We start from the raw sequence: 22,340 nt of genomic DNA, 5'->3' as shown, positions 1-22,340 counted from the left end.
CTTTTCTTCATGTACTCATATTAAACTGAATATCTTTGGGGATTACACTGACAGGACATCACCATGGACTTTGAAAACATGGGAAGGATATTTTTTGCTATTTTCTGACATTATATAGATGCTGTAGCCTTAAGTTGAACATGACAATTAACTTTAGTAATATAGAAGTGAAAAATAACTTGGGACAAGTAGATTTCTGACCCACTTGCCCAACCTGTCAAATGAAAAACACATCAGTGTTAAACCCTGCATTTACAACATATTTTCTATCCTTTCATCCTTTTAACGTTTATCATCCCCATCATCCATTCCCCTCTAGACATCTGGCAGTACATCCAAGAGGTGCGAGACTCCGTCTGTGACCTGGAGAGCCGACTCCAGAGGACCAAGGATAACGTGGAGGAGATCCAGAGCTGCATGAGGGCCTGTGCCAACCCCATGTTCGACAGGAAGGAGGGCAAAAAAGATGCGCTGCTCAGTCTGGAGGACCGGGCCGAGAGGCTGGACAAGTTTTACAGTCTGATCCGGTCCTCTGGAGACAAGATCCATTTCTTGCTGAAGGTAGTTAAAACAGATTTCCTCATGGTTTTGTGACACTTCAAATCGGCTTTAAGTTTCACTCCCATTTCATCATTCTTATGAGGCTATTACGAAGTCAGCGGTTCCTGATCTGCTTTGAAATTTTTACAGTAATTTCCAAAAGTGGTGGAGATGATTGAGCATGAGCGTCACGTTTTGTCCTGTCTTAGAGCAATCTGGAGCTGTTCAGATGCGAGCAGACCTCTGAGGAGTGGAAGGCCTACGTGGAGTACATCGACGACATGATCATTGATGGATTCTTCAACAGCATCGAGTGCTCCCTCAAGTTCTTCCTGGATAACACTGGTAAGATGTTAAAGGCGTGGTTTGCATTATTTGAAGTGAGCTTGTTTGAGGAATTTATCCGTGGTTAGTGTTATTACCTGCAGTAGATGCTGGTTGACACTCCCCCAGTTTGGAGAATCAGTAGTACTGACAACAGAGTACTGCTGAGGACAGGGTCAGCAGCAAAACATATTTTAACTGCGTCAAAAAAAAGTTTACGTGTATGCTACATTCAGAATATTTTCATTACTTTACTTTTCAAAACTCAGACAACACAAAATAAAATATAACTAAGAGCTAAAGAATGCACTGTTTTCATAGCCTGAAACTAAATCCTCCACAGCAGCTGCAGCTAATAGCGTTGACATGCCTGCGGCTAGCTTCTAAACACTGAAACTCAACCCTCCACGGATGATGAAACTTTAAGTGAGGCATCAACAAGTTCAGTTTCTGTATTCTGTGAGTTTAAATGACTTTTTCTTTATTGTTAAAGGAGCTTGGTTGCTTCAGAGAGTGTGATATTTGGCTTATGTAATGGAGGCTTCCCATCAGAAAATATAAAAACACAAAATAAACAAAAGTTTTTTTTTAGGCTTTTCTTCTGTGCATGCATTTTGCAAAATGTTGGCTGGTCCTGAATGTAAACATGCAAGCAGCTTTGTGTTGTATATTGTGGTAAAAAAAAAATCCTAGAATATTGTCATATTTTGAATAATATTGGAAATTTAGTGTGCATGAAAAAGTAGTCTCTGATTTTTTTGAGGTGGCTAGAATTACATTCTTCTGCTGATCCGTTCACAGCAGGATATTGCTTAGCTTCCATGCAGGTTCCCCTCTCTGCTTCTCTGAACTGGGGGCTTGCTGACTGCCATCTACTGTAAGTAATGCACTGAATATAGATAAGTACCATTCAACCCCACTTCAAATACTTCAAATTATCCCTTTAACGATGCACAGACAAATTAAATGACAAACAGGAACAGCCACACTTCCTGTTATTAGTTCTGTAGTGATAGTGATGTTATCTGCTGTTGTCTCACAGCCAGAATCTTGCCGCCAACCCTGAATGTAATATCCCAAATTTCTGCCCTGATTCTACAACAAACCAAAAACATCCTCCTCCAGCCAGCTCTGACTTGGACAGCGTCTTAGCAACATGTCCTCAGGGGGTTTGATGTCAATTGGGTGTCCTCCTGTATTGGCTGTGGACATGAAATAGGTCCGGACTTGCTTGCTGGCAGGAGTTTTGTCAACCAGTCTAGATGGACTGGGATGTGGTTCAAGATGTGGTGGATTGTTGCCAGACTGCTACTGTGTCCAGTTCTTCCTCTCCTCTTTATTCGACACGTTCTTTCGCTTCCACTTCCTCTCTTTCTTCTTCTTCTTCAGCTGGTTTCAAACAGTCTTTTATGATGAGGAAGCTTCTGTAGTGGGTGAACTGACCCGGAAATATCTCAGGGCAGCAGTCCTCTAGAGGTTTAGGAATAAACCTTCAGTGCTTTTCCTCTTTGAAAAACACAAAAGCATCCTTTATGAAATATTTTTTAATACGATAGTTTTATTTATATTCAGAGATATTATATGCAAAGATTTTGGTTCAAGATTTAGATATGATACAGACCCAGAGGTCTTTGTTTGGTGTTCTAGCAGCTGTAGTATTACATTATATCTGGACTCCTGGTAGCAGAGAGTCCCACCTTTGGCTCGTTTGGAAATTTTTCTCACACAAATCTAATGACAAAATCTAATAAGAGAAATAAATGTTAACCAAAATAGAAATGGCTTCTGTGCTCAAGTGAATTGGTAAATATCATCCCTTCACACAATAACCTCATCTGAAGGTCTATATGTTGCCTAGTCTGGAGCTTTTCATCACACCACATGGTCTTCATCGGCAAATGTTGTTGCTCAGTTGCTATGGAATTGTTGATTATCAAACTATAAATGATTAGTGGATTAATCGATCAAGTCAGTCGAAATAAAATTATTTGCTAACTTTTTGATAACTGATTAATCGTTTTAGTAATTTTTCAAGCAAAATGTCAAACATTTGTTGGTTCCTGCTTCTTAAATGTGAAGATTTTTCTTTGTCATTTATGACAGTGAATGAAGGGTCTTTGGGTTTTGGACTGTTGCTGCTTGGACAAAAGAAGCAATTGTCGTTTGGAGTCTAGTCTGTTGTTGTTTTATAAAATCATTGGACATTTTATAGGTAAATTGTGAAAATATATTAGAAAATATAGATTGACAGAAAATAGTTAGGCTGATTAATTGATAATGAAAATGATTGTTGCCCTACTCAGGGCGCTTGAAGGGCTTCTAATCCATATTGACTAAAAAATTAAGCTCGACAATTGATTCTCAAGAGAGTTTGACAAGACAGTCTCAACTCAGTGTCCACTTGCTTGTTTCAGATCATTGGGCTGTTTCACATGGCCTTTACCAGCAGTTAAATTTGCTCAGATGCATATCATCACCTTTACCAAAAAGCTTCAGAATCATTCCTATTCAATTACTGTTTAAATAATTCACTTATTATAATTAAGTAGTCCGCTTACAGTTTTCATTATGGGTCATTTCATACATGACAAAAAACATAAAATGAAAAATGTGCTCTCCTCGAAACTTATGGCAAACTGCCAAAAATAAGCCACCAAGATACAACAGCGAAACTTGTTCCTCAGGCAACCTTGTGTACTCTAAAGAGAAACAGTCTGCTAGTGATGGAGACAGACAACAAGTATGCAAGAGGAAAGCACCTTTGGTAGCAGCCGCCCTCGTCAAGTGGATTGATATGATCATATCATTACCTAGTCACGTAATGCCCTCTTGAGCAGACCCAGAAGAATTGGCAGCGAGCCTGGGAGAGGACAATTTCAAAGTTTTCATCGAATGATTCGATGATTGTGTTTAAGAATCTCCACAGTGCTGTGTCAGCTCTGTCTGTCAGCTGTTTACTGCACAGCCAGGCTGCTGAGGCGGCATTTGAAACAGCTGTACTGTGTTTTAAACCAAAGAAATCAGCAAATACTGAGGCTGACCATTTCATTATTTTATCTTAATATCATAGACACCCAGATCTCAATTAGATGGTAATCTGCATGAGAAATGAGAGAAAAAAAATCACTTCAAATAATCATCCATCCAGTATCTCAGGAATGCCGAGAGGTGATCAATCACTGCTTCAATCTGAAATCTTGTCTCAGTTAGAGACAGTGCATGTGGGGGTCATGTTAATATTGGCAGATCTTGCAAGGGATCTGCACTCTGCACTGTTTTCTTGACCTCATGACATAATCTATTATGGGCAAGCAAAATAAGTTATGAATGAAAAATTAAGAATGCAATATTTCGATGAGCTCGTCCCTCCTTACTCCATTCGTTATTATCCTCATTCAACCACATGACGGCAGCATGTTTTTGGGGAACACGTTTGGTGAAAGTTTTGCACCCAGTGAAAAGTGTTAAATTTTATCCTCAAACAAATCCATATGTTTGACTCTAACATTACTTCAAATGTTTCCAATTCTTTTCTTTGGGTGCAGACCAGAAAGTGTGTGCGGCCCCTCTGTTTGAGACTCAGCTGGATCTCAAGGTTCCTGACATGGTGTTCACTCCACCTCTGGACTTTGGGGCGGGAGACAGTTTCTTCGAGCTGGTGGAGAGCCTCACCAATGACGTGTTCAGAGTCTCATCGCTTGTGCCACGCCTCGCCCAGCACAGCCCCTTCCCCCATTACCAGGTACTGAGGGCTTGATGTAGTCCCGGCATCTATAACTTTTATTTCTTTTTCATTTTCAATACCTGATCAAATTATCAAAATGTCATCTCAGGCTGATATGGAGGACATGGCTGACCTGGCAGACATGCGACAGCTCCTCATGGAACGTGTGCAAAGCGTCATGGGGACATGCTGCGAGTTTCGCAACTCTCTGGAGCGGTACAGCTACCTGTATGTAGATGACAGGAAGGAGTTCATGCGTCAGTTCCTTCTGTATGGTCACGTTCTCAGCAGTCAGGAGATGGAGGGTTACACTGAGGACAGCGTCTCAGACAGCCCTCCAACTCTGGATAACTTCAGAGAGCAGGTGGACGGGTGGGTACTGGCCAAAATGAGTTAGCATTTGGGTTGAGCATTTGGGTTAGGCTTAGCTTCTAAATGTTTGATTGAAATGTGTTTATCTTCATACTATAGGTATGAGAAGATCTACGAGGAGGTACAGGGTCTGGAGCCGGTGCATGTGTTCCACGGGTGGATGAGGGTGGACGGCCGTAGCATGAAGAGCGCCCTGCTCAACATAATCAAAAAGTGGAGCTTCATGTTCAAGCAGCACCTCATCGACCATGTAACCAACAGGTAAAGTACTTTTTTTTAAAGTTTAGCAGCTACAGCTTTAGTTGCTCTGGTAGGACCAGTGGCTTAGTGTGGCTAATATTAGCTTTAAACTTTCAATAGATATTGCTGTGTAACTGCCATTGCTGTTTAACTTTATGACTCTTCTGTACTTGAGAGTATTTAAAATAGCAAAATTTGCAGCAAAAGCAGTTAATTTCAATGAAATCACCACAATCAATGGTTACAGGGGTCACTAGTATGAGTAGGTGGTTTGTCAGCTAGCCCTGTGAAGAGTAAAAAAAAAACTAAAATCATCAACAGAATGTTTATGTATTGTGTTTCAAGGTATCTTTTAAAGTAAGCATGCTAACGAACTCAACCCAGCCCGTCCTGTCTTGTAATACCACTTTATACCTCATGAGGCGAAAGTCCGATAGTATAGATCAGGCCTCCACCTTGTAGTTTCAGCTGGGAGCTGTGTGTGCATCAGTGAGTAGGCTACATTCTTCAAGCAATCTTAGCTTTTAGAATCTAATAAATGAATAAAAAAAAATCACAAAATATTCTTACACGTCTTGTCCTCACAAAAACCAAAAAAAAAAAAACTGACTAACTAGCTAATAGCATCTACAGCTAGCTGCAGTTATCAGTGATTTGCTGCCCTCTACTGAAGTATGAATTCGACAGGTGGCCAATTCTTACATATTTCACCTTTACATGTATGTTTGATTACTGAAGTCTGAATAACATGTAAAAGACAGATTTGTAAAAGTGCAGTAGCATTCAACCATGTCTACATTAATGCCAAGTAATAGGACATTTGGTAACACTTTCTATTGAGGTGCTTGTAATATGCGATAATTAACAGGAACTGAGGCCCTTGCCTATTAACATTAATATTTGTTAATAACACTATTACTAAGTGTTAATAATAGAATAAGAAACATGTTTGTTGTTAGATTATAAGACATTCATAAGCAGTCTGAAACGAAACTTTTTATCAGTGTATAGATTGCTTAAGAATGTTAATAATAGCATTACAACCACATTTATTTAGGTCAACTGACTTGCCTACTTACTTGATTAGCATTTATTAGCAGTTAAGTATGTACTTAACACTTAACTATTCATTTTACAGGCACCTGATCTAAAACAATGACCAGTGCTTATTACAGTTAATTAATCCTTTATTATGCACTTGTTAACAGCTACCTGTGATTTTCTTGATTATTATAATGTCATTATTTTAGGCTTTTTTCCTCTGCTGATAAGTGCTAATATGACTACAAATAAACAAAATCTTAAAAAAGCATCAACAGAAGCTTAGTAAAGGTTTAACAATGATGTAGTAGGTAAGTTAGTTAAACTCAATAAATGTGTTTATAATGCTGTTATAAAAAATTATAAAATTTAAATTGCTTTTATTAACATTCTGAAGTAGTCTGTAAACTGTTAACCAATTTTGTTATAAGACTACTCATAAATGTCTTGTAATCTAAAAATGAACGTGTTTATTATGCTATTATTGACACTTAAATAGTCTTATTAACACAAATTAATGTTAAAAAGGATTTTATAAGGGCCGTATTACTTATCATCAAACACTTATTACAAGCACCTTAACACACCTTAATGTGTAACTGGATATTTGTTTGCATCAGTAGAGCTGATGAACCCTGTTGAACGAGTGGTGAATCTTCACTGCATTTGAAGGGGTTTAGTAGATTTGGTTGGAAACACTTTAACAAAGTTGGGTAACCTGCAAGTAACACATGGTCAAAGTCTCAGATATTCTGATTTGAACTCCAAAAACACTTCACTTCTCATAATGAAACCCCGAAGTGTCTCTCCATTAGACCTTCCCTGCTGGATCAGCGACTGTGTGTGTCAAACTCCACACCTCCACTTTGTAATGCAGTTTTCTGTTAAACTTTCATAGTCCCCAAGCTAAGATAAAACTGATGACATCATCAGAGGTTATTTTCCCTGTGACACATAATTGACCTCTTTTGTGCCAGTTTTACACACCAAATGCCCCTTTAATGAGTGTCCCTTTAATGATCATTGCCATCTATCCCCAGTCTGTCAGATCTGGAGAGGTTTATCAGTGTGGCTGAGGCTGGCCTGTGCCAGCGGGTGGAGGAGGGTGACTACGCTGGCCTGGTAGGGGTGATGGGTCACCTGCTGGCTGTTAAGGAGAGACAAAACACCACAGATGCCATGTTTGAGCCCCTGCAACAAACCATCTCTCTGCTGAAGGTCTATGAGCAGGAGCTGCCTGACGTGGTCTATAAACAGTTAGAGGTACCTAAGCACTGATGTTCAGTCACTTCACATTCTTTTTACCAGCACACATTCTTTCTTCTGTTTCTTTGAGCTGAGACAGAGCCATTTCTCTTACTTTTTTCTTTGTGTCTTCCAATCTTCCATCTCTGTTCTGTGTTCTTCCTCCTGGCCATTCATCATCTGTCACTCCTGCCTGCCTCGCTTTTATCTCCCTCTCTTCATCTCCCTCTCTCTCTATCTATCTGTTTATCTATCTGTCCATCCGCAGGAGCTGCCAGAGAAGTGGAACAATGTGAGAAAGCAGGCGATGTTAGTCAAACAGCAGGTGGCGCCTCTGCAGGCCATTGAGGTGGCCAGCCTGCGCCGAAAGTGCGCTTCATTTGATGTGGAGCAACACACCTTCAGGGAGCATTTCCGCACCAACGGGCCATTCAGGTACAATAAATATCAGCTTTTTTCCTCTAATAGATGTTTGGGAACACTTTGTTTAATGTATCATTTACAAACAGTCTACAAACACTTAATAAATGGTTTATTACAACTGGTGGATGGTACAAAGTGTAAGACTGGTATCACATAGTGGCATTTGTAGTCTGTAGTTGTAGTCTGCATTTTGGTTAAAGTTAATTAAGGCTCCTAGTTTTGGTTAACAGTTAATAAGTAAACACACTGTGTTTCGTACTTCAAGCTGCATTTGACATTTGCAGGTTTTAACCAAGTCCTTCATCTTTCTCTAACAATGGTTTCACAGTACAGTTTATTAGGATGGTACCAAGTACAACATAATGTAAATCACTGGATTCATTGTTTCGCCCGGTATCCTCATCTTCTCAGTGTTGTTTTTGCCATGTGTGAACTTTTCAGGCAAGTCCTGATAGGACGGTAGAGGAGTATTATATAACTGAAGGAAGTCAGAAAGTGCACAAAATCATAACTTTATGGAGGTTAGGGTTCAGTTTAGTTGACCACGAAACCTGGTAAAAAATCGGTGTAGCACTTGTGCAGCTTCTCCCTCTCTGTTGGAACTACAGTCTTGCAGTCTTATAACAGCCTTGAACCTTGTAATGTGGAACTGGTGTGAAAGCCCCGTAACTTAAACTAAATGCTTTGTTTAGCTTTCCTACACATGAACGGAAAAAAGTTAATCATGATGACATCACTTTATACCAAGTCAAGTTGTGGGGAAAAAATAGTTGAAGGTGTAAAATATTGTGATATTTTGTGTGGCGGTATTAAATCAATATGCAGACACTATTAGTCCACTAGTTGGTGCTGTTTTGTTTTCTGCTGAGGGTCAACAGAGTTCATGGTCCTATTAGATAAAACGGATAACAATGTATTTTCTTTTGGGGAAATAATTTGCCGTCAAAAAAACTGCAATAAATTGCAATATATGTTATCACAATACTCAGTATATCGCTATTGCATGTGGGATAATATTATATTGTGATTCCCACTCCGACCTTGGTCACTATAAGCAGATATTGAATGGCAAAAATAGACATTGTAAAAAAACAAATGAAATACGCTGTCAGTGAACACTTCACAGATATGTTTATTAGAAAAATTTGGGAAGAATTATGCTTGATGTTTGTTCAGTCACATCTAATTGTCTTCATTAGTTGCTGAGGTTTGCTCTGTTGTCATTGAGAGTGAACAAATATACATAAATGAATTAACTACATTCATACAAGAAATATTATTAATGATTATAGTAAATAAAGAATTAATATATAAATCAACTCAATTATACAAATTAAGGCATATTTTATGATTATAACTGTAAACTCATTTAACGTGTTTTTACAGCAGTTATGAATGCCTCATATGCTTATAGTTGAGACAAACATTTACACAGATAAAATTAGCTTGTGTCTGCTTATAACTACATTATAAGCAATGTATTAATTGTTCATTTATAACTAGTATTATAAAAGATATTTGGGGGGAGGTTAAAATAAATTACCATTTGATTAGAGTGTTCCAGAGTCAGTCAGTGAAGGCAACACAATTCACTGTCCAGTTTTTCAGCGAGTAGCTGTGAAGGGATAAGAATGTCACCTTTCTGCCTTCTCACTTGATATGAGAGAAGTGTTATCTCGAGGCTCTCACATCCGACAAGGCTAATTGAATCTTAACATAATGATAATTAATTCATAGGTAGAGATGCTTCGTCATAATGTCTAATTGTCAGATTAGTTATGTGTGTAATTGGTCTCTTAATAACCTGGTGATTATTTTCCCATTAATGTCATGGAAGTCATTGTTAATTGTCACAGTGTGCATTTAGTGCTGGAGACTCTGGTCTGGTTACGTTGCAGCCAAGTCAGCCTTGGCATAACTGCAGCCCTTCATTACCTAAACACAGCCTGATTTATACTGGGCTTGTGCAAATGTGTGTGTGTCTGTGTGTGTTTTGATTGGTGCCTGTGTGGGCTCATGCAATTGTCCAGGTTTGACAGCGAGAGCCCCTACCAGATGTTGGATGCGTTCCACCAGCAGATCCAGGAGCGGGAGGCAGTGATGGCCTCCCTGGTGGAGTCTGCCAGCCTGTTTGAGGTCACCGTCTCCGAGTACAAACAGCTCCGACAATGCAGGTAAAGCCCAGAGCTGGAAGCAGAAAATACCACGAGCCTGTGCCAAATTCCAAACTAATGAGCCGTTATAGCAGGGACGCTCTTTTACATTCACAGTCAGTATCTGAAGAGTTCCCCCTTTTCATGCTGGTTTTATTCACTTTGTACACTCTGCTTCATCCCCGAGACGTGAGGTGGGCCTGCTGAAGGAGCTGTGGGACATGATCACCGTGGTAGAATCCAGCATGGCAGCGTGGAGGACGACTCCCTGGAGAGAGATCCATGTGGAGGACATGGAACTGGAATGCAAACGCTTCTCTAAAGATATTCGGGGGCTGGATAAAGAGGTGAGGGAGGATAGGAGGATGTTTGATGAGGTTGAAAAGTGTGGGAGCCTCAAAAAAGGTGGATAGGAAGAATTAATCTTGAAAAACAGATGAATAAGTAATTTCCAATTGCAGCTGACCATTCACTAAACCCATCCTCCAAACAGTGGTTATCCCATTACTGCCTCAGCAAATGTAATGAGGCACAGCAGGCCTGCAAAGCTTTGGATTTTCCACGTTTTGGTGATGTGCAGTGGGCTGTAGTATAAAAGATAATCTAAATTTAAGGAGTTAAGAGGGTGGTGTCTTTTTTTTTTAAATCCTTTTCAAAACCAAAAACACAAGCACAAACATGTAAGGAATGGATTAAACAATGTATTGCGTATTAGCTCTAATCTGTGGCCTACATGGATTTATCATTTAGAGCTGCAGTGATTCATCAGTTAATCAGTCAGTCAATGTAAAGAAAATTAGTTGCCAGTTATTTTGATCATCGATTAATTGTTTTAGTCATTTTTCAAGCAATAATGTCAAATGTCTGCTGGTTCCAGCTTCTTAAATGTAAGGACTTGCTGCTTTACTCTGTCATTTATGATAGAAAATGAATAATCTTTGGGTTATGGACTTTTGGATGGAAAAATGAAACTATTTGAAAATGTCTCTTTTTTTTAAACATTGTATAGACTAAATGATCCATTGTGAAAATTACTGGCAAGTAATGAAAATAATTGTTGATTGCAGCCCTACTATCATTTACAAGCTACATCAGTGTGTGGGGTTAGAGGGTATTAAGGAAAGGCCTGTTCATGATAGAAGCTAGTGTAGAAGCTGGTGCTGGATGTTATTAGAGGTTTAATGGCTTGTCCTGTTCCTTATTGTACGGAGCTAATGTTGGCATAAGTAGGGGGGCTGTCAGTTGTTCCAACAGCCCACTATTCCAAAGCCCTAGTAGTCCAAATATTTCCTGTTGAACTGAAAGCCTATTTGTCTGACAGAATGTTAGCCTGACAACAAAAGAAAACAGCTCCGACGGCCCATTGTTCTGAGTAGTACCTTTGTCAGGTGACCTTTATCGCTATGGTTGCAATAGCTGCCTAACCTTTGTTGTCATCGTAACAATAATAGACATGTGGTTAAGGCTGTGACACAGTCACACACTGGTTAGGTTTTAGCAATAACGTTAGGGTTTAAATAAGTACATTAGTTATGTAAGTTATGTATTTAAGTTTGTAGCAATGGGCCTTCAGAGCAATGGCATTTTGCTTTAGGGATAATGTTCTATCAGACAAATGGAACCTTTTTCAGGCTATTGGGATTTCAGAATAATTGACCACCTCATCTTGGACGCCCCTGTAGTTCAGTTGGTAGAGCATGAGCCCAATGTACTGAGGCTATTGGTTCTCTGCAGCGGCTGATGGTTCGAATCCCACTTGCAGCCATTTCTCATCTCCTCTCTCTCTACCCCTTTTTCTGCCTGCCATCCTGTCCAATAAAGGCAAACCCCGACAAAATCTTTAAAAAAAAGTACTGCACCCTTTTCACATCTTTGATTGTGGATGACCAAGCGTCTGGAGGATGCCCAATCATGATATACTCACCTATTTTCAGTGATCCTGTTAACCTGTGAAATGTTCTAAACAGGTGTTTTTTGAGCATTCCACAACTTTGGTAGTCTTAAGATCCCCCCCCCCCGCCCCAACTTGTTCCACATCAGTAGATTGTTAGGAAAAAGAGAGCTATAACTTCCCTCTGCCTTCACTCTGAACTGCAGCTGGGAGTTACAGACCATTGAGCAACGCTGGGAAGCACCAAATGTGTGTAAATGCATGACTGTCAACTTCACTGGAATAAATAAAGCCAAAATGAAACCCTGAGCCGCAGCTGCAAGCTCTCTCGTCTTTGTCAAAAGCCCTTGTGCTGTGCTGATTCCTGGCCTTTGTCTCTGATAGGTTAGAGCGTGGGAGGCCTTCACAGGTTTGGACAGCAGGGTAAAGAACCTTCTCATCTCCCTCCGGGCTGTGGCAGAGCTCCAAAACCCGGCCATACGAGCCCGACACTGGCATCAGCTGATGGCTGCGACTGGAGTCCGCTTCACCATGGACGAGGTTTACAATTTATTCCTCAGATATAAATGATATCCTGTACTTTTTTTTCATGACTTTGGATGAATATTGCCATATCATAGTTTGAATTTGAAAAAAGTTGTACATTTGCTGAAATCTTTATTTTTAACAAACAGCAGTGTTAATAACTTGGAGAGGGGATACGCACGAGGCAGTTCTCTCCAATTATTTTCTTATTTTCTTTCCCAGCTCTGTCTGCATCCTCACTGGACTTGTTTGTTCTGCTGCAGCTGTTTAGTTTGTACAAAAATGTATTACAGAGACTAAATTGGACTTAAAGAACTAGTGTTGTAATATACTCACAAACTCACTGATTCACATTCAGCAGGGTGCAGATTCTTTGATAATTTTTTCATCCTTACACTCTTGCAGCAAAACTGAACACATTTTCTATGATTTATGTAGATTGTTTGACTGTCTTGAAAGTAAGAAGAGGGCATATTTCTAAGTTTTGTAGATCCATGCATTGTTGCCAGATTATTTTCCCATATGCACCAATGATGAAAAGGATAACACTGTAATCTTTTGATAAATATTTTGTATGTTCATATTCATATAACCTCTTATAGCAATAACCTCTAAGAGCTGCGAATATGATTAAAATTTAGTCCATTAAAGCTCATTTTACTATTTGATATGATGATACTTTATAGACCACAAATACAGGCCTGGAGTTAATTAATTATTAATTAAGAAGAATAGTGTATTCAGTAGACTACGGATCTCTGCCATGTGTGTCTGAGGACGTGTGGGTGAACAGAGAGCAGGGCAGGCTGTGTGTCCAGCATGTATGCATGAGAGTAATGGAAAGAAGGAGAGACAACATGCAGGTTACATTATGAAGGTGTAACTAGAGTAGATTGGCTACATGGAAACTAACTCGCACAATTCCAAAACACTAGTGAAAATGTTAAAGGGGTAGTTCACCCAAAAATGAAAATTCAGTCATTATCTACTCATCCTCATGCCAATTTAAGGTAGGGTTTAGTTTCTTAGTCCACAAAACACTGCTGGAGTTTGACAGGAAAACAGAATTGCAGAATCTCCCAAACACTTGGTGAATGGTGATCAGTTTTCAAACATTAAAAAAAGCAACTGAAAAAAAAGACATAATATACTCCTGTGCTACCTGTCCGGCATATTCCAAGTCTCCTCGAGCCCTGACATGCGGTGTGTCACACCACACACACCCAGTTCAGACGGTGATTACATGCATGTGAACGTGGCTCCAAGCTACGGGTCTACTCTACTGAGCAAAAAACAGTGTAAATGATGTCTTTCAAGTCAGCTTGAAATGGGGACCTGGACTACACCAGGCAAGCAGTGTGGAGGTGTTTGTTTTTTTTTTAATGTTTGAAAACTGGTCACCATTCACTTCATTCTTTGGGAGACTGTGCATTGTTTTTTTTCCTGTGAAAACAGGACTGGACTTAAAAATTAAACCTGACCTTCAGTCTACATGAGGGTGAGTAGATAATGACTGAATTTTCATTTTTTGGGTAAACTATCCCTTTAATTTCAAAGTAAAAATGTCAAAAAAAAACAAAGGAAAAAATAGTCTGCACACTAGATAAAACTCCCATGAACATTTACCGCTATAACACCTGACCTGCTATGACACCTGTTAAAAGAACCTGTCCAAGGAGCCACCTGACAGGTCATGTGATTATAAAATAGCAAAATCAGATACTAGATTTTGGGGCACAGTGCTGATAGCAATATCAGGAAGCTGAAAAATTCAATTTACTGATATTCTTTATATAAAGTATAGAATATGTACATAAGCAAATTTTTTGCGATGATTCCTCAAACGTGGTTAACACTTGTGACAAAGGTATGTACTGGAAGCAGGACATTTTACAATAACAAACGATAAAATTATATCAAAATGATTGTTGGCACGAGTTACCATGGTTACCTGTCTCCAACTGCCAAGGAGGCTCTTAAGAAGTGATTTTATACATGCAGAGCAGTGTGTCCAGAAAGAATGCTACTATTTATTTACACAAAAGTATGCTGGATGACATTTTCTTGGGTCCTTTGGCATACAATGTGCACAAAAAATATCAGGCTGATGGGTCCAGTGGCATGTGAGACAGTGGCAGCTGCAGGCAGATAAACACACAAACACACCCACATGACCAAATGCATGATCATGATCATGCAGGGATCATGAGGGGATTATGCGGAGAGATAATAATAATTAAATGATGATAATTTCAATTGCAACATTCGTCAGAAACATTGCAGTATTTTCCTAGAAAACTGTACCTACTTCTTGTAGGTAGTGAAGCCTGTCACTGCAACTCGGCAATTTGAGTATAATGGCTGCTTTCTACTGATTCGCAGACTGTAAATGACACTATGTGAATGTGTGTCCTTGTTAAGCTGAAACCAGCAATCACACCTGCTGCTCAGCAGGAAAATGTGACTAATATTATCATGTTATGTAATGTAGCTTATATGAACTGTGACACTAATGTGGTTTTCTATGAGCAGGAGACCACACTGGCTGACCTGCTGCAGCTGAACCTGCACTGCTTTGAAGACGAGGTGAGAGGGATTGTGGACAAGGCTGTGAAAGAGATGGGAATGGAGAAAGTCATCTCCGAGCTCAACTCCACCTGGACAGGTACAGGACAGGGACCAGATGTTCCAGGGTTCTTATGGGTGCTGGAAATCCTTGAAAACACTTGAATATTATCTCATATTTTCAAGGGTTTAAGCGCTTGGATTTTGGATAAAGTGTGTAATTGCATTAATTTCATAATAAATCAGTACCTGACAGAATAGTTTACTCTTTAAATAAAGAAAGAAAATTAGTCAAAGAGAAGCCAATTCCTTTAGTGTTTTGCACAAAATGAAGATGACTCCACTCGAACCTCGCATGTTGTTGATATGCGCCCTCTGATGAAACAGTGAGTCGAACGCAAACAGATGACAACTTGCTGGGAGGTTGCTTTGTCATTGATGGTTGGCTTGAAAAATAAAAATTAAAGAAAATTAAAAGGATTTTATTGAAAGTTATTTCTCTGGTAATTGTTTGATTGATTGTTTAAAAGTGGGTCAGCCATGTTATAAAGGACGCCAAGTTTACTTGGACAGCTGACACTTTGTTGTGTTTTCCTTAATTTGTCACCAAAAGGTTTATACAAAAATTACAAAACATAATTTTGGTCACAGTAACATCAGATTAAATGTGATGAAGAAGTGAAATAGAGCCTAATCCATGTGAGCATAACAATTATATAAATATATAATTTACCATAGCTGTACGGTACTGGAAAAGCTTGAAATAAGGGCTGTAACTATTGATTATTTTCATTGTTGAGTAATCTCTCAATTAATTTCTCAACTAATCAATTAATTAATCCTGTCGCAGTCTTGTCAATTGAAAAATCAGAGAGCACACAGATGTTTGTCTGTGTGCTCCACATGTTTGGAACTTTTTCAAGTCTTTCCTTTAATGATCATTTTCATCATCAATCAATCTGTCAGTCATTTTCTTCACTAATTGATTAGTTGCATGGTCTATAAAATGTCCAAAAATGTCAATCAGTGTTTCCCAAAATGACGTCCTCAAATATTTTTGTTTTGTCCTCAACTCAAAGATATTCATTTTACTGTCCGAGAGGAGTGAAGAAACCAGAAAACATTCACATTTATGATACTGAAATCAGAAAATTTTTACTTTTTTTCTTGAAAAAAAAAAAAAAACTCAAATCAGTTGATTGATTATCAGAATAGTTGCCGATAAACTTAATAATCCATTAATAATTGATTAATTGTAGCAGCTCTACTTAGCATGTACTTGAACTTGACTTTGGAAAAGGTGTAGGAACCCTGACTCTCACTTGGCTTTCTTTAAACATGAGTGTTTTCCACCATGGGAGACCTATGACCTATTGACGGCGTGTATCGATTCTGTCCAGGTATGCAGTTCCAGTACGAGCCCCACCACCGCACCCAGGTGCCTCTGCTGCGCACAGATGAGGAGCTGATCGAGACGCTGGAGGACAACCAGGTGCAGCTGCAGAACCTCATGTCGTCCAAGTACATCGCCCACTTCCTGGACGAGGTGTCGTCCTGGCAGAGCAAGCTGTCCGTGGCCGACTCCGTCATCTCCATCTGGTTCGAGGTGCAGCGGGCGTGGACCCACCTAGAGAGCATCTTCATTGGCTCAGAGGACATCCGCTCACAGCTGCCTGAGGTGAGACGGAATCGCTTTCATGCACACACACAGTTAATTACAGCTCTGTAGGTATACATCACTGATAAGCTCATACGCATTCAGGCCTTAACCTGCGCCCTTGTCTTTGCCATATGCACCCAGATAGCATGACTGTAATGGCTGTTAATTAAGAATGCATTAATTGGCTCACGCTCCTAGTTTAGGAGCGGAGATTATACGACTTTTTAATTGCTCCCACGATGTTGGGGCTGTGCTTAAATCCAGATGTTTGCTATTAAACCTGATTCTCCCCTCTCTCTTTGGGGAACCTAAATCCCCTGGCCGGGCTCCCTCATGAAATCCTCTGCAGGACTCCAGACGCTTCGAGGGGATTGATGCCGATTTCAAAGAGCTGGCGAATGCCGTGCATCAGACGCCCAACGTGGTGGAGGCCACTAATAAACCGGGCCTGTTTGGTAAGCTGGAGGACATCCAGAGCAGGTGAGAGTTCTCTCTGTTTCTACTGCTTATGTCTGTTACCATAGTAACTCTCATACAGGGTTTACACTTCTTATCAGGGTTATGGGAATTAGTTTAAATATTTTTTCTCATACAGTTATTAATTAATGTAGTCAATGACTTAAACAAAGTATCCCAATATTAAACTAATGTAACTTGATTACATTATGTTGCTTTTGGATTTGGGAGTGGTTAATTAATAGTTTGTCCAGCTATTCCTTCCTTTGTTATGTGTTAATGCACATATAGATTAATAGCAGTGATTATTCTGTGTAACTAACATTAGTGGTTGGTCTTATCTGTATATGGTTCTGTGAAGGTACTATATACAACATTTAGAGGTCACAGTAGACCACCAACATCTCCGACCAAAACAAACGCATGCTTTGTTTATGCAGTTAAGTTTTAACAAAGGCGTAATCTGAACACACACTGCTCAGAAAAATCAGATCAAACTGTCAAACTAGGCAGTGGTAATCAAATATAGATCGAGATTAGGTTACTACGTTGTCGTTTTCAGGTCTGAAATCTTTTCAGAAGCGTATTTTAGTGTAACATTTGCTGAGAAATGCTGAGAAATATTGTCACCAGGGGCTGTCCTTTTGGTTCTGGTTTATAACGGTGACTCAAGAAACTTAGGTGAACCGGTGGAAATAAGCAGCGCTGATCAAATATGGGTTAAGATTTTGTTACCACATTGCCTATTTCTTGCCAAAAATGTTTTCAGAAATTTATTTTAGTGTAATATTTCACTGTAATACAAGGAAAATTGTGATCGGGTGGCCGCCATTTGCGCTTTTGTTTCCTACAGAGTTGTCAAATTAAGCAGTGCTGATCAAATAGGGAAGAGGAATATGGAATAATATTGTTACTTTCTTGCTTTAAATGTTTTCAGAAACATATTTTATGCGTACTGTTTAGCTGTAATATGAGATATATTGTGACCAACAGAGCCTCCTGACATAAATAAGATGAAACTTTCAAACACAACAGTGTTGATCAAAGATGGTTCAAGATTCTGCCACTACATTGCTGATTTTTTCTTGCCTAGAATGTTTTCAGAAGCTTATTTTAGTGTCTGTGTAGCTGTAATATTAGATATTTACTCACCAGGCTGCCATGTTGAATACTGACATGAGGAGGACAGAGAGGGGAGTGAGTGTGACCTCATTCTCTGCTCAGGATGCCGTAACTGGATGTCTTAACTCCACATAGCAAATAGTTGTTTGCTGACATCTGGTGAAGATGAATGTTGTATATTGCACCTTTAAATTAGATGTTGAATCCTTGGATGATGGCAGCATTTTCACAGCTGGGAGGAGGCAGACCTTGCACTGTACTGTGATGCTGGTTAAAATAATGGTGAAATTTTCCCCCAGTGAAAGCTTTTTTTTTTTCTTCTCTCAATGACAATGAATTGGAAACTGTAAGATTAGCTGGTGTCACTTGAGAGTGTGGTTGTGAAGTGTTGTATGTGAGCATGTGCATGGTAGGATATCCGTCAATATATCTGTTATCTGATTGTCTTTTCTCTCTGTAACTGTAATGGAATACAGTTACATTTTGTTTCCTAGTCACGTAATTCCATTGCACATAATCTGTTACTCCCCCAGCCTACTTCTTACACATGGATGTACACACAGACACACATGCACTGATGCTGTGTTATTCTCTACAGACTGTCTCTGTGTGAAAAAGCCCTGACAGAATACCTGGACACCAAACGTCTGGCCTTCCCGAGATTTTACTTCATCTCTTCAGCCGACCTGCTGGACATCCTCTCTAATGGGACCAACCCACACCAGGTGGCTCCACTAATTTTTGCCTGAGGGGGCAGCAATGAATTTTATGCTTCAGTCTGTTCAGAGTCAGAAAAAAAGAAAAAAAAAACATTTTGCACCATGCATAGCACTTCCTACAAGTTGCTTTTAACACTTTTCTAAACCCATGTTCGACTGCACCATTTAGCTCCTCTGCTGAGTGATGCTGACTCTTGCGGTACCCGTGGTCTCCACACAGGGGCAATGTCGCTCATAGTTTTGCAGCCTCCATCATCAGGACTGTCTTCTGCATTTCCAGCTCAGAGAAATAAATCACTGTTAAGCACAACTTGCCACTGAATCTCTCTAAGAGGAAGTTAGCAGGCATGCTGCAGAACATGGGTCCTGCCCTCCTCTAAATGATTCTGAAAAACAGTAATGAAACGTTATTTATTTGCACGGCGGAAAAGAAAATACCAGTCAGAGCGTGAGCTGAGTGTAAACCGAGTGTGTTTGTTTGCTCAGGTCCAGAAGCATCTGTCTAAGCTGTTTGACAACATGGCTAAGATGCAATTTGAAGCAGACGGAGAGGGGAATCCTTCTAAGACCAGTCTGGGCATGTACAGCAAAGAGGAGGAGTATGTCCCCTTTAATCAGTGCTGTGACTGCACTGGACAGGTAAAATACACCCATAATCTTTTATTCATGTCTCTGAAACAGTGCTACTATAACTTCTGTAGGTTGAACTGAATGTTAAAAACATTTATTATCTTCATTAGACTTGCTGCTGACAGTGGCACTGGGCTGTCTGTAGATGAATGTGATAGCTGAGGAAATTCGCTTACCTGCCTTTTTTCTGCAACGGAAGAAAATATATATCAGATAAAGATATCACAACCCCACAATAAAGAAGACAAATGAAATTGAGTCTGTCGTTGCCCCTGGGGTTTTGCATATCAAAGCCTATAAATCCATTAATTTTCCATTACATCCCATAGTATTTGCCTGACTCTACTTCCACTCTAATGCTTATTAATGACCTCATTAGGGTCCATTGATAAGAAGGCCCGTCGGTGCTCACGTGACACGCACTGCAATGTTTTTCTACATTTGCATTCACGGGCCCGTCTTTGGCTCTTATGTTAAAGGTGGAGGTGTGGTTGAACCGGGTCCTGGACACCATGCGCTCCACGGTTCGACACGAGATGACCGAGGCGGTGGTGGCCTACGAGGACAAACCCAGAGAGCAGTGGCTGTTTGACTATCCAGCTCAGGTAAACAGGCTCAGCGGGACGTACGCATGAATTTGACTAACGCCAGCACTCACTGTGGGGAGGTTTCCCATTAGTCACCTTACCCAGCATCAGATGGATTGGTACCGTAATCATAGATATTTCAGTCCAGTGCACACACTCACTAATGCTTTACATACACAGCTCACAGCCAGATTCTGTAAAGTATTTTGAACAGAAAGAGTGTGGTGTGAAGTGAGAACAAATATGGGTATGTGTCTGTGATACTGGAGCTCTTGTCCCAACCTGGAGGCACCCATGATTTTCTGAATGTCACTGGTTGATGCTCTGAATGGTAAAATACTGTATGTGTTTAACAAGTCACTATTCAAGTCTAGTTTCAAAACAAGACATGTCCTGAGTCAAATCCCAAGTAAAGACAGTCAAGTCCTGGGTCATGTCCCAAGCCAGTACTGACAAGTCCAGAGTTAAGTCCCAATTCCAAACAGGCACATCAAGACAAAAAAAAGTCCCAAGTCAAGTCTCAAGTCAAGACATGCAAGTAATCAGTCAAGTCCCAAATCAAGACCAGGCAAGTCAAGACTGACAAGTACTGAAAAAAGTTCAAAGTCAGTTCCCTAGACAAGACAGACAAAACCCAAACCAAGTCCCAAGTGAAGTTCAAAGTCAAGACAGACAAGTCCCAAACCAAGTCCCAATTGAAGACAAACAAATCTCAAGTCCCAAATAAAGACCTAAGTGAAATCCAAACTCAAGACAGCATGTACTGAGTAAAGTCTCATGTCAAGTCCTGCGTCAAGACAAGCAAGTCCAAAGTTGAGGCTGAAGTCAGCACAAGTCCTGAGTCAAGTCCCAGTTCAGAACAGGCATGTCAAGACAAACAAGTCTTAAGTCGAGTCCCAAGTCAAGACAGACAAATACAGAGTAAAGTCCAGAGTCAGGTCCCACGTCAAGACAAGCAAGTCCTGAGCAAAGTTCCAAGTGTAGGATTAGTTCAAACAAAGTGGATCTGGAGAATTAAGTGGTGTCTTGCTGGGAATTAATAGTTTTAACATTATTTAAAAATGGAGGGAAAAGAATGGATTCATGGATTCACACTTTATAAATATTAGACTTTTTAATCTTTGAGATTGGGGAAAGGTATTGAGTTTTTTCACATTAGAAGGCTCAAGTCCAAGTGAAGTTATGAGTTATTGGTGTTCAAGTCTAAGTACAGTTGCAAGCTTATTTGATTTTGTTATGAGAGAAGAAGAGTTGGAAGCAGTTACCTTATAAAAACACAGGTGTAAAAATAATTTAATGCTGAATTATTCTGTAAGTAATTCTTCGGCAGAGTACAGAGGTCAACCTAAGTTTAAGAATTCTTTAATTAAAAACCTATGAGGAAAAGCATGAATCATTACTGAGTCACTTATAAATCAACAGTGTAAGAAATGTTGCTGTTGAGGGGCAGATTAGTAAGAAAATAGCGTTGCACAAATATGTGTATTCAGTCTGTGTGCATTCAGTGACTGAGTTACTAATGTAGCAGCTCATTACACAGTCAGCTCCTGGTCCTGGACTGATCCTGGTGCTGCCCTGCAGACGCATTCTGCCAGTTAAGGAGAGCTCATAGAAGCAGATCAGTGCTGGGATATCTATAAGGCCACTAAGCTCTGAATGATAATGCAGTGATGTTGATTATAAATATTTACTCTGGCCAATGTCACCACAGAAAAACTGCTTTCAATTCCAAATATTACTTGAATTATCAATACATTAGGACGCAATAAACATGTTCATGGTAAACAGAATTCAGGTGAAGTATTAGAGAAATCAAAGACGCACAGAGAGAGCGGTTGAGAACGGAGCAGATGGAGGTAGAGATGGATGTTAGTACTGAGGTGAATGCAACCAGACGCACTCTTAAATTTCTTAACAAAGCAAAGAAAAGTTTAGTCGCAGTCTGCAGTGATTTTACAGTTCGTTGATGACAAACTTCAAATTTGAGTTTGTTGCCAGCCATTTATTTGTTTGCATTGCAGTAATCACATATTATATTCATTAATATTAGCCTAATTACTTGTTTCTAACAATTAGTGACAGTCGCACTGACAGAAACTGACAGAGGCAAATAGCGTGACCCC

General features: G+C 39.8%; 1 protein-coding gene across 1 annotated transcript in view; it reads left to right on the top strand.

The window, feature by feature from the left end:
- The window catches only part of dnah9 (dynein, axonemal, heavy chain 9), a 203,527-nt gene that overhangs the window by 21,061 nt on the left and 160,126 nt on the right, over nt 1–22,340 (top strand). The window contains exons 15-30 of the mRNA XM_084741680.1: nt 320–561; nt 750–885; nt 4,410–4,606; nt 4,698–4,960; nt 5,060–5,221; nt 7,282–7,504; nt 7,755–7,921; nt 9,940–10,083; nt 10,250–10,409; nt 12,338–12,493; nt 15,011–15,143; nt 16,444–16,721; nt 17,053–17,183; nt 18,880–19,006; nt 19,487–19,639; nt 20,110–20,235. Of these exons, the coding sequence (XP_084597806.1) occupies nt 320–561; nt 750–885; nt 4,410–4,606; nt 4,698–4,960; nt 5,060–5,221; nt 7,282–7,504; nt 7,755–7,921; nt 9,940–10,083; nt 10,250–10,409; nt 12,338–12,493; nt 15,011–15,143; nt 16,444–16,721; nt 17,053–17,183; nt 18,880–19,006; nt 19,487–19,639; nt 20,110–20,235 (2,798 nt within the window). The remainder of the gene's footprint in view (nt 1–319; nt 562–749; nt 886–4,409; nt 4,607–4,697; nt 4,961–5,059; nt 5,222–7,281; nt 7,505–7,754; nt 7,922–9,939; nt 10,084–10,249; nt 10,410–12,337; nt 12,494–15,010; nt 15,144–16,443; nt 16,722–17,052; nt 17,184–18,879; nt 19,007–19,486; nt 19,640–20,109; nt 20,236–22,340) is intronic.

This window comes from Lutjanus erythropterus, chromosome 17, assembly GCF_056507025.1.
Source record: "Lutjanus erythropterus isolate fLutEry1 chromosome 17, fLutEry1.hap2, whole genome shotgun sequence".
Classification (NCBI taxonomy): Eukaryota; Metazoa; Chordata; class Actinopteri; order Lutjaniformes; family Lutjanidae; genus Lutjanus; species Lutjanus erythropterus.
Note: the sequence above shows the minus strand (reverse complement) of the source record. Positions and strands in the feature narration are given on the sequence as shown.